The sequence below is a fragment of the Calidris pugnax genome, unplaced genomic scaffold (assembly GCF_001431845.1).
Source record: "Calidris pugnax isolate Ruff unplaced genomic scaffold, ASM143184v1 scaffold19, whole genome shotgun sequence".
NCBI classification, from domain to species: domain Eukaryota; kingdom Metazoa; phylum Chordata; class Aves; order Charadriiformes; family Scolopacidae; genus Calidris; species Calidris pugnax.
In genome coordinates, this window is record NW_015090775.1 from 2961952 (window position 1) to 2978478 (window position 16527).

Below are 16527 nucleotides of genomic sequence, written 5' to 3' on the forward strand. Positions count from 1 at the left end.
ATGAGGAGGTAATACGTCTGCCTACTACTGGAAACACAAACTGTGGAAGTTCAGCTTAAGAAGAACATTTTAAAAGCTCATGGTCAGTTAATTGGCACTGAAAACTGTTTGAAGAGCTATCTGAAGAGAGATTTGGCCCAATGATATTTGTGCTTGATACGTCTTGGAATAGCAGAGAAAAAAACGATGTCATGAAAAATGCAGACGCTCGCTTACTAATACCTAAGTGGAAGAAATAAAAAGATAGCCCTAGACTAGTTAAGCTTTACATAATAGAGATGCTGATGCTGTATTGTATGTATGTATGTATGTATTGTATGAAAACCCTGGGCTGAGTTGTATGAAAATAGGTGTCAAGTTTGATTTGTGGCTTTGGCTGATACTTGTATCAATGTAATAGCTTTTGCAAGGTGTTTGACTTAGTGACGTGTAGCATTTATACAATATTAAAATAGTTAACTAGACTGACATCACAAACAGCCGCCATCACAAAAGAAGCTCAGACTGACAGCGTGTCTTTACAGTATATCTTGCTTCTCCAGACATCAGACCTAGTATTCAAAAGTTTTATCAAAGACTGGGAAGGAAACGTAAATTTACGGCCTAGCAGTTCTGCACGCGACACTGGCAGAATAAAAATAATGAAATACCTGGATCGATTAGTAAAATTAGACCTTTGCAAAAATGGCAAAGTTATAACTTGGAGAAAAAACAGTGCAAGATAGGGGTTTGGGGAGCACATTCTAGAAAGCAGCAGTTCTGGAAGGAATCTTAAGTATTGTAGTGGATGAACAACTCTAGCTGTCAGAAGGGACATCACAGCAAGAAAATTTAATCGAATAGATATTTGGTTACACAAAGACTGAAACACAGCCTAGGAGGGGGTGGCCATTTTACTTGTACCTGCACATTAGTTCATAACTGAAATGTTACACAGGCTTTGGAAGTATCTATTTCTTAAAAAGACGCTGAAAAGAGAAGGAAGACTGAAAGACTCATAAAAATATTTTTAAAACTTTTGCAGTTCTCAAATGCCACTAACAGAAGAGTCAAAGATCTCCATCTATTCGGCTTCTCAAAGAGAAAATGGGAAGCTGGCCAGATTACCATAAACAGGTAGAGCTGTGGGGAGAAATTATTCAGGGACTAAAGAGTTTTTTCATCTAGCACAGAAACATATAACCAGAAGCTGGAAGTCACAGACAGATATCTTCAAAGTTGAATAAGCCACATGTTTCTATGGTTGAATGTTATTAATGACTGGGATGAACTACCAAGGGGAATTATGATTCTCTACCCATTGCTGATTTCAAATCACAGCTGGGTATCTTGTTTCTCAGAGCTGACCTTCAATTAACCAGAAATTACTAGGCTGAAGACAGATGAAACTGGATCAAGTGTAAGAAACTGAGATACAAGGTGCCAGCTCAGTTAATCTAATAGCTTGCTCTGGCTTTATCTGTGTAAAACTACCAAAATTATTGTGTTGGCCAGTATTTTTCAGATAGCAGAAAAATGCCAAAGTAAAAAAAGCTGGTCACACACCCAGTGAACGAGGATTCAGTATTGTCTACATGTCAATTAATGGCATGACTGATGGTTGAACATCAGTAGTTGTTCTTCTCCTTGTTCCCAAAACAGCATTTAGCCGTGCATTTTCCTTATTACACTGTTAGCTGTCTAGGAAAAGTTAAATTTGAGAATATTAACAGAAAAAGTGAGTTGTGGTGAATAAATAGTGTCATAAACGTCCATTTCTTTTACTGGATTTAGTGACTGCTTCAGCTGATTTATTTAAGGTTTCTTACTTAACATGATCTGCTTTGGTATAATAAAGAGAATGATGTTAAACCAACATGAAAAACAGAAGTGACTTGGAAGCTATTGAATAGAAGTTATTGGAGAATGTGACATTTCTGCAAAATAATAATTAGGAACACAATAATACTTATATAGGGTTTTCATTGTCAGTTTCCTAAATAATTATTAATTACTCTACAGGCCAAACTGCACAAAATGTAATCAGGAATTTTAAATTGCATACGTTGATTACTTTACAAAATCAAAGATCCTGTTCCCATGTTAATATTTGTGATAATAATAACAGAAGCAAAGAAATGCTAGGCATTTATAATGCAGGCAGAACATCCATGAAGACTGTGCATTTTTTTAGTATTTTATTTTCAGTAAACAATCTCAAGGTTTGGCGTCTTGTTACTGAAAACAGAATATTTTCCATGATGCAATGCAGGAGCATTTATTGTAAGTGCTAGCACTTAATCAGTTCCATTCAATTCTGCCTCCTTTCACAGGAAAGAAATTCTACAACAAGTCTCTTTTAGAATTATTTTCCGACTTCACATATATTGGGCAATTTGAACAAGCATTTTAACTTTAATAATGATTTCTGGATGACTACATAAATAGTCATTACTATTTAAATGAACAAAGAAAGCCTGCAAGCCAATGAAATTAAGAAAAATATCCTAAACCATTAACAAAGCCTTTGGTACCTTTGCCTAATTTGTCCTGTATTAATCATGGACAGAAAAAGAAAACAAATGCTACACTAAGGAACATTAGCTATAAGCACTAATGGGAAAAGACTATACGGAATAGTTATTTTGTTCAAAAACAAGTAAAGCTCTTGAGAGTTGAACTTCGGTGAAATTTAGAACATAAGAAATGAGTGTTCACTACTAATACACAAAAAAATATGCCTTTGCAGAAAATTTTCTTTATTACTATGTTGTGTTGGCTAGTTTGCTTTGTAATGTATTTCATGCATAGTAGAGATATACCAGTAAAATTTTCCTGCCAGCTGATGTTTCCTGAAATATTGACCATTTGCCAGAACACTAACAGTTGTTGCAAGCAAAGCTATATTTAAAATGGAAGGTGTATGCACTGTAAACAAAGTAAATTGATAAAGAAATAAATATTTGACTTACTATAGGACCTTCCTGTGTTTCAAATTGTTTTTACATTTTGAAAACTTGACTGCACCGCTCCTTCTCCTACCCATTAACTCTTCTGAAAGATATTCTGATGTCTCCAGATTTCACGATCCTGGTGGTTCAGCTCCTTTTCTGAATATATTATTTTTTGCCTGAATCAATTCTGGATTGGGGATAACAATTGTGCATTTCAGACTGCTTCCTATTGGGCAAACAATAGAACACAGAAGACCGGGCAGAACAGCTTCTTTGATTCTCAGCAAACCTCAGCCAATATCCTGCCTTAGTGGTCAACACCAGGTTTATTAGGTAGCAAACCTGATATGGGAGCAGGAAAAATATGAAAAAAGGCATCTCAAATGGTTTGAATAAATAAGAAATAAAAGGTAAAATTTACTTGAAGTTCTTTAGACATAAAAGTCCCTATTGCTAGCTCCCTTAAATGTGTAAGAGCAGTTATTTTAAAAGTACGTTTTTCCAGATAGAGGCCTGATGTTACTAGCGCAGAACCCCTGTGGGATGCTTTATAAAGTTACAGGCAACCTCTCTGCTGTATTTCTTACATGGTCTTTCAGCTTGGAGACTTTAGATGACAATGCAATGAAGACCTCACAGATTTGCCATACATCACTGTCATTTTTGATGAACTATGATGCTGAAATGAAATGGCACCAAAAAGATGGTAGAAATCTTCTCGTGCAACTTTTACTCATGCTCGTGAGCACTCACACAAGAAATCTTACTGGAGTTAATGGGGCTCCTGACAGCATGACTCACCAGCAAGAGAAATGCTTCCAGAAGGAAAGATTTCCTCAGAAACCAATGGATTCAGCAATGGAAAACAGTAATTTTCTAGCCAGATCTACAAGCACTAGCGTCAATTTTAAATTTACAAGACTCTAGTTTTTCTTTTTAGACAACTTGAGTCTGATCAGTAATTGGAAATTTTGTTCAATTCTCATTTAAGTGAAAAGCTGAGCTTTAATGGAGTAGGTAGTTTTAATGGAATAAAAGCTGCAAATAAAGAGTGTAGACTTCTGGCAATATCAGCCTCCAAATCCATTCCCCAAGTAGTTCCCAACGGAATGCATTAGTTGTAATGTTCTAAGATTTTACAAAAATCTTTTGTCAAAAGATTTACAGATCACTAGCATATCACTATTACCAGTTCTAAAAGTACCTTTCCTTAACTATGTGCAATAGTTCTAAAGTGATGTTTGGTAATACCGTTCAGGACAAGAATAACTCATGACAGAGGACTTCAAAGACCCAGCAGCGCAAAAAATGCAGATTATCCCATTTGTAAAATCCAATTCTTTCTGTCTCAGGATTAATAAAAAAAACATTAATAGCTCCTCCCCACAAGAAGCTTCCAGTAGCACAGGGAGAGCAAGTAGCCTACACCATTGAAGCACTGAAATTGTTTATCCACAGATTAAATGGCATACTTGCACACAATTCTAGGGATCCAGATGTGATTAATGAGGTAGCCTGTTTCCTCGTCTCTGCTAAATAAATATAGTTTTCCACTGCCTGGCACTCTGCATCATCATTTACATTTATGCAAAATGAACACAAGATACCACCAATTTAGAGCAACATCTTCTATCACCAACATTAGCTTCGTTTTGCACAGGGCTGCACAGTAACATACAAAGCAGAGCATCTCATACCCAAGAACAGTAGTCTCCTGAAAATGTCCCCATTTTCTTAACAGAATGGATGTACAGTTCTTGTCAAATTTATCCTAAAATTACAAAGTGAAGTAGTGTTCCTCCTCACTTCTCGGGGTCTTGAAGGCAGAAACTTTTCTGCAGTCTTTAAAAATATTTTTTCTTTCAAAAGGCTTCAATAAGAGGAGATGAAGAAAACTTCGGAGCACACTGCTTTGATCAAGTACAGGCTTCTTTGTGTGAAGCAGAGAAAAACTTTCATGAAGATGGAGTCAAAAGGAAAATAAACTGCATTTTCATAGATTAAGGCTGCTAACCTGTACATAACATTCAGAAACAGAGCCAAAGCAGACCTCGGATCACCATGTCTTTTATAAGATAAAGGAACTCAGGGATGTAGGCATAATAAAAGTTTTTTGTCTCTACAAAACTAATCCAGTAAAAGCATTCTGTTTGCAAGGCACAAAGACATCTATCTTAGGTGAAAATATGACTCCAGCTAGTAGAATAACCAAGATTCTCAACAGCTTCCTAATGAAAAGGAGAGGAGTACTATTATTTCTGCTTCATTCAGGTACACGGCTTCAACATAGGCATGAAAAACGAGCCTGAATGCTCACTACTAGTTTATTGCAGAGAGAGAAGAGAACCCAGATTTCTTCAAGTTTGGACAATCAGTCATGTAACTCATTATGTATTTTTTTTAATATAAGGAGGAAAACAGAGAGACTTCCATCTTGAAGAGAAGGTCACACTATGCATGCCAAAATGAGATTAAAATAACCATAAAAAGAAATAATTTGTTCTTTGTCCCTTGAGAGTTGAGCTTATCTACCTTCTGATTCTCGTTTGCATGAAATTCAACTGGAGGTATAGCCCCTAGGCTATAGCCTCCAGGACTTTAGCAACTCCAGCAAGAAAAGAAAATCACCTAAAGTATCAGCTGAAATTCTGAGACACTTGGAGAATGCAGAAGAGCCGAACCGAGACAACAACACATTGTTGCTATGAAGGCAAACCAAATGGCCTCAATCTCACCAGGGTTATCATCAAACAGATGGAAAACCTCACAGAGCTACACATACAAACCAATTATTTCTTATTTGAAATACCTGAACTTTGAAATGTATTGGTTGCCAAGAAATGATAGCTGCAGGAAAAAGGTGACCTTTTGATACTAATCATTGATCCTAGAGTGTTTTCAAACAGGCCCAAATGAGGTGAACTACTCAAGCAGATTAGACCCTACCTTTCAAAACCCAAGAGGAATTTACTAAACAATCAAGCATTTACTAAACACTTAATTTACAACAACCCAAAAAAGGCCAGCTGAAATCCAGGAGTATCACATTTGAGCCACGTTGATGGTTTTCAAGTCCATCACATGAACATCACTTTTACAATAAAAAGACATTTTCAGCAAAATAGTGATCTTCGAAGCCATATAATGAAATTATTTTATATAGCTTAGCTATCAAATATTCCTCCCCCCTCACCCCCCCACCCCCCAAAAAAAAAAAGTGTAGGGAAATTCCTGCCAGGTATAAAGGAATTTGTCTACTTAAATGACAATTTTCAGACCCAACTTACTTCTTTGTAGCCGAAAATGATACGCCCATCATTGAGAAGGGTGGCCTGAAAAGTGAAACTGCCCAGGTTGTAATTATCCTGCAGATGTACATGGTCCCACTGGACAACTAGTGCTGTGCCTGTGAACCCCAGAGTGGGGGTAGAGAGGCAAAGGGAAGAAAAAAAAATGTGAGAAAAACATTAACTGACTGTAGGAACAGACTGAAGAAAAACTTCACTGCTGTTACTTGACACAAGAACAGTGATTTGTCTCTTTTTAGCAACTTTCCACCCAACATCTTGAAATGCTTGATACCACAAACACAAGTTGCAACTGAAATCCTTTTAAAGGCAGACACCACAGCGTCACAAATAACTACCTCAAGTATTTGCACAAAAGTCTGCTAAAGCAAGAATGGTCAAGTAACTTGTTTGGTATCGCACAAGGAGTCAACCATCACTAAAGGTAGATCCAGCAGAGTTTAGGTGTGCTGCTGCAACCACTGCTATGCAATGGCTTTTTTTTATACTACATCATATATATACATATATATAGATATACTCACTCTGATGACTTCGAAAAGTGAAGTGCTAATAGTATTGCCTGTTTAGTAAAAGTTATTATTTGAGGAATTCAGATTCTTCCATTAACTATGCATTAATATAAATAGCATTAATTTTTTTCTGCATGGTGCAAGCCCTTGCTGAGGTTCTGCAAGTTGAAAAATATTAGGTGTTGGCAATAAATAAATGTAGTTTAAATTAAAACCACTAAAAATTCATAGACGGGGTAAATATTGAGTCTGGTGTGCAGAGATTTAGTTGCAAGAGGCTCATTAATATTCATGTGAGTTTTGTGGCTGAATATCCCCTTATCTCAGTAAAAATGTACCTCATGCATACCTTGTGAGCATGTTTTACAGATGTTGAGGGTTATAGGCACATTCAAGCAGCTTGGCTGAAAGACACTTATCACTAAAACTGTGTTTACTGAAAATGACTTTTTGGTATTTATATGCCTTCCTCAACACACTTCTCTCTTTGGCACTAATGGGAGTTATATGCTTTGATTCACAACACTTTTAATTTCATTTTTCCCTGGAGTGTTCGAGGTGGATCAGTATACATCCAGCTCAATGCAGGTTTGATATATCCAAATACAGATATATTTGAAATATCTCTGCTGTACCTTTCATTTACAAATTTTTCAGGGGATGTCATGGAACTATGAGCAGGCAAAATTTTGGTGAATACTGCACTAAGTCCACCACGCTGTTGTTCCATGTGTCTTTCATAAGTATAGCACATGCTTATTAATTGTGCACACAGTGTATTTTTCCTTCGGTGACCACATTCATTAATTGCTTTCTGAATACTTATTTGATTGTCTTACATAAGGAATTGAAAGCAACTTTTAAAAGTATTGGAGGAAAAATAGCCAGAACTTCTTATAGTCAGTCTTTGAGTACCTCGCATCTATCTGCATCTCAGACCCCCAAGCTAAACTGGAAGTTAGCTGCCTCCAAAACAGCCTTCTTATTCCCAGGGCCTTTATGGAGATTCCTATGTACGTAAATTCCTTGCAGTTAGCTCCATGAGTGAGACTTCAATGGGTCACCACACTCTGTCCTTGCTCACTACAGATGCCGCTCTAATGCGACAAACTTACTCCCAGGGATAAAACCCCGATGAATAAGAAATAAGGAGGTGAAGATACAATTTGCTCAGTTCCTTTTTATTTGGGGTAAGAAAGCAAATTCTTTGTCCTAGAGCACACGAGGTCCAAAAGATTCGCATGCCTTACACATCAAGGGGGATCCAAACTCTCAAAGAAGTATTCAACCTTGTCACAAAAGCCATGAGATACGGCCCAATACACCCTGTATTAAGACTGGAAGTCAGGAGTACAATGAGAATTAGCAATGTCACTAGCAACATCTTCCCCAGAAACCTCAGCTTCTTTCAGTAAAGATGACAAATCTCAGGCCATAGTGTCAAATAATTTATGAACTGAAAATAATATACATTTCTGTTGGAAAATTCTCCATGCAAGGAGTAGGATTTTCTCACTAAAGTCTATTTTATTGGAATTTTAACAAATAAATGTTAATTTATTTGCAAGTAATGACTGGATTGAAAGGAAAAGTTATGACAAGATGCAAGGTTGTTTTGATCCTCCTTGATCTAAAGAACAAAAATTAAAAACACCTGGTTGGAAATGTGACACATTTTTAGACATAATTAGTGCTTAAATTCACTATAAATAAACATACATAGAATGGCACAGGCTTATCCACAAATATTTAAAACAATCATTGATGTCATAATTTTAAGTCATGATACGAAAAGTTTTTTAAATTCAGAATAGACATTGTATTTGATCACTAAAGGCCAGAGGAAAGGCACTAGATGCTTTTTAATCATATAGGTCATGTTCTCAAAACATATTGATTATAACTGACTTCATGAGACAAATATCCACACGTCCAAGGCCTTTGAAATACCTCACAGAGCTTCAAGTGTAACACTGCAGTTTGCCTTTTACCCTTTCAATCTCTTATACAAGGCAGGGTTGAGGACTCGTGGTGTAGATGAGTGTATTGGATTCCAATCCTGGGACTCCATGCACACTTACTCATTGACAGGTTTATTAACCTTATACCTGCCCTGCTTCTATGTATTCTTGCTCTTGCATTCCACAAATGCTGTTTTCATTTTAGCTAGTGGGTGGACAGTATTCACTATATCTATTTTGAAGTAACAGGAACTTGCACTTTTATACAAGACAGATTTTTCCTTTTAAAACTGATAAACTACATTGCTAGTTTGAGTTTATGTACTTTAACATCCCAAAGATATCTGTCCAATTAGAAAAAAGAACTCATGACCCTTTAACTGTGCTCGAAATTAAGAACTGTTTATGGCTATCTAGGCACGTGCTTTAAACAGCCTGTGAGTGAAAAAAAAGGACAAAAGAAGTATTAAAAAATCTTCAATTTTGCTTTCAAAAATAGTTATGTAGGAAAACACGAAGAGCCAAGGGATACAGACACATTCATTTATGAAGAACTACTACATACCATTATCAAAGTATCTGACTGTTGAATTTCTTGACACACTGGGGTCAAAATTTGCCATTAAGGGTGCAATATATTGTGTAGCTGTTAGCATTCGGTGCACAACTTCTCCAGTATATATGAAACCTACAATAAAAAACAAAAACAAAACAAAACCAAAATTGAGACCATTTCAGTAACTTCTGACAAGATTTAATATAATGGCAGGTTGAACTAGGCATTACCAGACCATTAAAAAATAATCTGAGAGAAATTAATCCCACTACCAGTTTTATAATTAATTAAGTAGGAGCTAAAATTTCAGGAAAATGTCTGTGATGGCTGCCAGAAAAACAAGATCCAAAAAGATCAATGCAACAACTATTTCAAGAAGGAAATTTTCATACAGAAATAAAGATAGAGCAAACGCAAGGAAGAATAACTCCAGTTATGGACAAAATGCAGATATGTGGCATTATCAAAATAAGCCATTTACCATTATGCATATTCCATACTGCTTTCTATCCCTTCCAAAAATCTGCAATTTTTTTTTTACTTTTGCAAACTGTTAGCTCTTCAAAAGTTAGTCTAAACCTTTTTCATATTTCTAGGGACACAGACTAAGAGACTGTTTCAGACAAGAAGAGGTGACAACCTCTAAAAAAAAAAAAAGAAGTGAGATGAAGAGTTGAACAGATAGCATTTTTTCATGATTATAAACCAAGCAGCATTTCCGCTACATTCTCTTCAGTGTCAGGTCTCAGTAGTTTATTCTATTCATCCCTGAATTCACAGTAATCCTTAGATCAACAGTGGGCTTCTTCCCTCAGAAGTGCTCACCCAAAACCTCTTACTGGTTTGGAACTGAAGTTCTTCCTTCAAGGAAGAACAGTCATCTACGGTGAATATAATAATGCTGCAGTTTTCTTCCAAGCAAAACTTGTGTATTTTAATGGCAGGAACCTCTTGCCATTTTAAACAATAAATGGTCTACAAGTAAACCTGCATTTTTTAGGTTTGCCAACTCCAGTTCAACTGACTAATGGGACTAACTTCTTCATATGCCTCAACCTAAAGCCTGACTTAAAATCTCCCATTGCCCTAGAGAGCCCCTTCTTAAGTTTTATCTTAGCTTTTGCCTTGCTGGTCAAACCTGACAAACTTTAGGTTGATTTGAGCTACAGATAAATCTTCAAAACTAAGGTTTACATATTACCTCTCCTTTTAAGCTAACATGTCTGCTTTTTCACCTTCTATTGATTTAATGAACTATATTCCAATAACAAACACCCCTATAACAACAAGAATATTCAAGTTGGCCGAAAATTTTCTAGGAGAAAAAATTCTATTTAGAAGACGTCTCACAGAAAGTCAGGTCTTTATCGGCAAATTATAGTATCCACTGCAACAGTATTTGCAGGTTGTGTTTTCTGTTCCTTCTTCAGTCATAATGAGTGTCTCTTTCTCCACAACCCCTTCTACTGTCAAGCCCAAGAGGTCCTTTCTGCTCACATTTAGTATCATCAAATTACAACACATGATGAAGGAGCACATAAATCTATGCCTAAAACACGATCGTGAAATTCCAGAACTAAACACAAACCTGAACAACTGAAATTACCCTCAAGCTAAAAATACCACTTTCCAGGCAACTCAGTTAATACATGATATTAAAAAACTATTAGTGTGCAACCGCACTTTCTAAACAGTAGCATCTTCATCCTAATCATTGTGAAATTTCTCTGAGAATGTGAAAAAAACAAGTTTCTGGAGTGCTTTAGGTGTCCTTTTACTCCTGTCCTCTCCTGAAACATATTGGTAAATGCTTGCTAACTGTTCAGGGAACTAATTCTAGAAGTTATAAGATGCTATAAACAAACGAAAAAGGTGGTTCTCTGGAATAATTTTTCTGCATGGCTGCTAGCAGTTAAGGTCAAGTACCATAAAGTCAATTCAAGTGGAGGTGATGGGAGACCTAAGGAAAAGACAGGTACGGAGAAAATACAATAAAATATTCAGCTGGAAACATCTGGCATTTACAAAGGGGTGAGCTAGGAACCTAGCCGCCTTGTTTCTTTTAGTATACACCTATGTATTCAAATGATACAGTATTTTAATATCTGGACTTCTCTTAACTACTAAATTAATTCTTAGGACTAACTTACAGCTGTCTTTTTTTCCAGGGTGGGGATAGGGGAAGTTTGTTCAGTTAAATATCTAAATACCACTTTTCTCTTTTGCTAATTGATAGGGAGAGAGAAAGACAAATTTAAAAAAATAAATTTGCCCACACATATTTACAAGTCATGTATAAACATGAACTTTCAGAATATACAATTGTGGCTGTAATTTTACTCTATTACTCATCATTTTAGGCTAACCAACAGTCCTGCCAAAGTCTAGTCCCTGGAATGCATTTTTTTTATTTCCTATTTATTGCTGTCTGCTTCTAAAACGTCATTCTGTTGAGAAGTATTCCCTCATGCTTATTTAGACATTTTAAATACATATAATTTCATAGAATATTTGTGCTGCTTATTATCTCTATGGTCATGTGCACACATATTTTAACACAATCTAGGGTAGGTCTATAACCCTGAAACCATTCCTCAAAAATATTTTGAAGACAATATAAATAAAATCTTTGAATCTATATTCATGTATTACAATCAGCCTTAATACTTCAGTACTTATTCATCCCCTGCACAATGGTCCTATCTTTACACACAGTTTCCCTTTCATGCTTTCATCTCATTTACAGTATAAATGTCACCATTATAACTAATAATGAAGCAGATACAATAGGAAAAGAAAGGACTTAATTGTGCTGGAACACATAACTAAGTAAATCAGCCCAGGTAATTAGTAACCACAGAGCGTATTTCCAAGTGTTTGCCGGATGCAGCTTTACTTTAGACACAAATGGAAAGCAGGAGGTGGATGATAGCTGGGAAGCAGGCAGGCCTTGCATGAAGATCATTCTAATGAGAACTCCAGTCATGCGTTGGAACAACTTGAAAAGAAACACAAAGTCATTTCAAATCATCCCAGAGATTCAAAGGCTGAAGCCACTGTTGAGCATGGACATTTTATCATTGCCACTACAACTTAAAGAAAGCAGCATGTAAAATTAACTTATTCCAGAATGGACTTCCGCAGAAAATTGGCTTATACTATCTGTGACCTAATTTTCTGACAGTGGTAAATGCCCATGGTTGATTCATTTAGTCAAGGAAGAATTTTTCAGACCTGTAATTTCCTGAACCACTTAATCTCTCCTTTGTTGAAGGAGCTGGTAGAGCTCTTTTCCAAAACTCTCCACATGTACTATACCTAGAAGCATAATATGCTCCTAAAGACTGGAATGAAGACAAATAGGAAAGAGCGCTCAGCATTTTGTAAGTTTTATATGTATATATAAATCTAACTAAAACTAGGGATGGAACTAATACTAAAGCCACTTTTAAATCAAGGAGGGTATACTCCTAGTCCTCGTAGCGTACAAATGCACGCTTACACAAACAGAGAAGAAAAAAAATATATATACATATATAACTACTTAAATATGAAAGCACAATTCCACTTGATGCCCGATGCTGACTTGATTTAAAAATGGATTTTACATCTGAATTTATCCATTGCAAAATATGCTTCATACCTGTTGCATTTTAACATATTAGATTTACATCTAAGATTTAACACATAAGATTACAACAATCTGCACGTAAGACTTCTGTGGTTTCTTTTTCCTACTCCCAGCTGTGCACAAAACCAGTATGACTTAAAGTTTTTCGACAATGTTTGCCAAGTGTGCAGAATAACAAAATACGGGTTCAAAGAAGCACAAGCAGTGAGCCCTTTGAACTTGCTATTCTGTGTCTAAAAAGATATGATAGGTTATGGGATATGCAGGCAACATAAAAATTAAACATCTAGGTTGATTACTTTCTTGTTGCTAATAAGACCCTGCATGAACAAGGCACATACACCTGCCCCTGGTTTTGTAGATGTGACATTATGATAGACTAATTTTGCACTTTAGCTGAATTAGAACAAAAAAAATCACATTAGGTTATAATTTCACGTGTGATTTATATTTAAAAATCTGAAACAACTGGTCGTATTGTAAAAGCATCATACTGAATACAGGATATAAATGAATTATACTGCTATGTGCTTGTGATGAGTAGGCTCCATTTTGAGAATGTATACTTTAGATGCTCAATACATCTTCAAAGCTATTATGACAGTTCTGTCTTTACCTGTGGGGTGGTTTGACCTTTGCAAGCCCCTAGATGCCCACCCAGCTGCTCTCTCACTCCCCTTCCTCAGCAGGACAGGGGGACAAAATAAGATAAAAAAGCTTGTGGTTCCAGACACAGACAGGGAGAGCTTGCCAACTACTGTCATGGGCAAACCAGAACTGACTTGGGGAAAATTAGTTTAATTCATTGCGAGATAAAATAGGTTTGGATAGTGAGAAACAAAAGCAAATTAAAACAATACCTTCCCCCCACCCCTCCCATTTTCCCAGGCTCAATGCCACTTCTTCATTCCCAACCCTTCTACCTCCTCCTCCCCGATGAGCAGTGCAGGGAAATGGGGAATGTGAGTTGCAGTCAGCTCCTAACACTTCATCTCAGCTGCTCCTTCCTCCTAACATTTTTTCTACTCCAGCGTAGGTCCTTCTCACAGTCTTCAGTCCTTCAGAATAAACCTGCTGCAGCATGGTTCTTCCAAGGGCCATGATTCCTTCAGGACGTGTCCACATTTCCAGTTTGGGTTTTTCCATAGGCTGCAGTGTGGATATCTGCTTCAGCGTGGGCTCCTCAACGGGCTGCAGAGGAATCCCTGCTCCAGATGCTCTCCTCCACAGATACTTTGGTGCCTGGATGACCTCCTCCCCGTCTTTCTCTCACGTTGGTGTTCACAGGGTTGTTTCTCATGCTTTTTTCCATGCTCCTCACACTGCTGTGCAACATTTTTTACCCTTTCTTAAACATATTTTCCCAGAGGTGCCACCAGTTTGGCTGCAGTGGGTCAATTGGAGGTGGCTGGATCTGTCTCTGTCTGGCACAGGACAGCCTCTCACCTCCTTCTACAGAGGCACCCACACCACTACCAAAACCTTGCCACAGACCCCTAATACAACCTAAGACTTAATCTAATATTTTACTTGTTTTATATATTACCTGCTTCATATTTTATTTTATATATCAACTATTTTACCTAATATGCACCAATAATACTATTTATCTGAATGACTGGAATTTCTAGTATCTTGTTAAGAGTTTATTTAAAAAAAAAAAAAAGTCTACTGATTTTCTAGTAGAAGATAGATGGAAAGTTGCAGCTGAAACAGAGTACTTAACATACTCAGCAATTGCTAGCTCTTGCTCAGGTCAGGTCACTCCCACTGTATAATTCCCTTTGTCTTCTAAAAAGGGAAAAATGTTCGGGGAAACAGAAAATGACCTAGAGAAAAATCATTGTGTAGGCTGAAAAATAAAAGATTTAATGGTGCTAAATAACAGCACTGAAATAAGTTGATGTGGAATTACTCCTTCAAGTAGCCATAACATTGCTTTTATAAAAAGTGGATAAAATTTTGCTTAATCTCCAAAATTATCTGTATTGGAAATAAATACCAGAAGCAATACTTCTTTCAACCTGAAATATCAAAGAACGCATTTGACAGAATAGAAATGCTCAAAACCACTTTGTATAGCTGCCAATAAGCAGTTTGACACATGCCTCAACCCCCCCCTGTAATTACCTTTCCCTTCTTTTCATTGTTCTGAAGAATTTGAGAGCTTGACTGAATGGCAGGTAAGTCCCACCAAAGCTCCATAAACCAACTTTACTCATCAAGTGTTTTTGCCATCATGGTGTAAGTTGGCTCGTGTACCTTTTGCACAGCAGCATTCATGTTTCAGGTACAGAAATCAAAATTTCTGGTATGATCTACAAAGCCTGACAAGGCTTTAAAAGTAACTTACTGCTCCCTTTCCACATCAGTTGACATTATCCGAAATGTGTCAGGGAATCCCCAGTGAAGGCTTTTTCTCCCTCAAAACGCTGACTCAGAGGGAAGCAAAAGACACATGATGTGCATTTGTCTTGAGAGAGCTTACTTAATTTCAGATCAGAGAAGTGAAAAGACGATACATGGAATTTAAGAGCAAATGAAAAAATATGCATTAAAAAAAAACAACGAACAAATGGAGTGGTAAAAGAACCTGGATCTCAAAAGAACAAGTCTAACAATTTCATACAAAATATTAAATGTAGGAAGAAATAAGACTGCTTTGGAAAAAAAAAAAAAAAGTTCATTTCCTTATCAGGCAGCTAATGTTAGGCAAAACCCTATGTTAAAACCCTTAGTAATACAACAAGCTGTGGTGACTTACTGGAAAAGGAACTGCCTGCCAGCAGGGGCTGAACAATTAAAGGTTTTGCATGAGGCTGTCACCGGGCAGAGGCAGAGATGCCATTTGAGTGCACAGCTCAGTTTGCTCGAGTGCCCTCGCAGCATATAAACGAGAGGGGAAATAGCAGAGCAGCTTCCATAAAACGGAACCAGAGGAAAGCAGTTACCCTAAGAGGCCAGGCTCCAACCCAGGTCACCCAAGGGAAAGTCTTGATATCAGTCTCACAGCCCTCTGACCTCCCCCGAAATGTCCTGTTGCATAGAGGAATCACTTCTTTCATTTCTCTCTTTTCATTTTCTTACTTAAGCAGGGTGACAGTACATGACTTCTTCTGACCTTTTTCCTCCAAAACATTCTGAAAACTGTTTGTGCAACCAAGAGAGAAAACTGCAGAGGATCTGGCAGGAGCTTCCTGGTTCTCTGGCTGCTTCTCTTTTGGTCTGAGCATAATCAAAGCCTTCTTGAGAGGACCTACCCTGAGGCATTTGGTGGTATCTCAAATGACCCCAAAGCTACCTCAACGGGTAGCTGTGCATCTCCTCCATTTTTACCATCTTATACCCAGCACACTTCCCATTTTTGATGAAAACCAGAGTCAGCAGAAGTACACTACTGTACAGATTAAGATTTACCACAATTTTCACAACTTTACCCCCAACTTAGCAATTATGCATTGTTGAAACACTGACATAAAACGGCATATGTTATCTACCTCCTCCAATGATCTAATTCCCCATCCCTGATGAAGAAGACAGTATGAGAGAAATTATCAGAGACTTACCTTGAGCTTGTTTAAAAAAAACCTACCATAACCAGCTGTGGGGCCATAAAGTGTCTAAAG

General features: G+C 37.1%; 1 protein-coding gene across 1 annotated transcript in view; it reads right to left on the reverse strand.

Annotated features, from left to right (window-relative positions):
* Window positions 1-16527, reverse strand: part of PLXDC2 (plexin domain containing 2) — a 378234-nt gene that overhangs the window by 68481 nt on the left and 293226 nt on the right. The window contains exons 5-6 of the mRNA XM_014946652.1: window positions 9280-9402; window positions 6221-6339 (exon numbers count right to left, since the gene is read on the reverse strand). Coding sequence (XP_014802138.1) covers window positions 6221-6339; window positions 9280-9402 — 242 coding nt within the window. The remainder of the gene's footprint in view (window positions 1-6220; window positions 6340-9279; window positions 9403-16527) is intronic.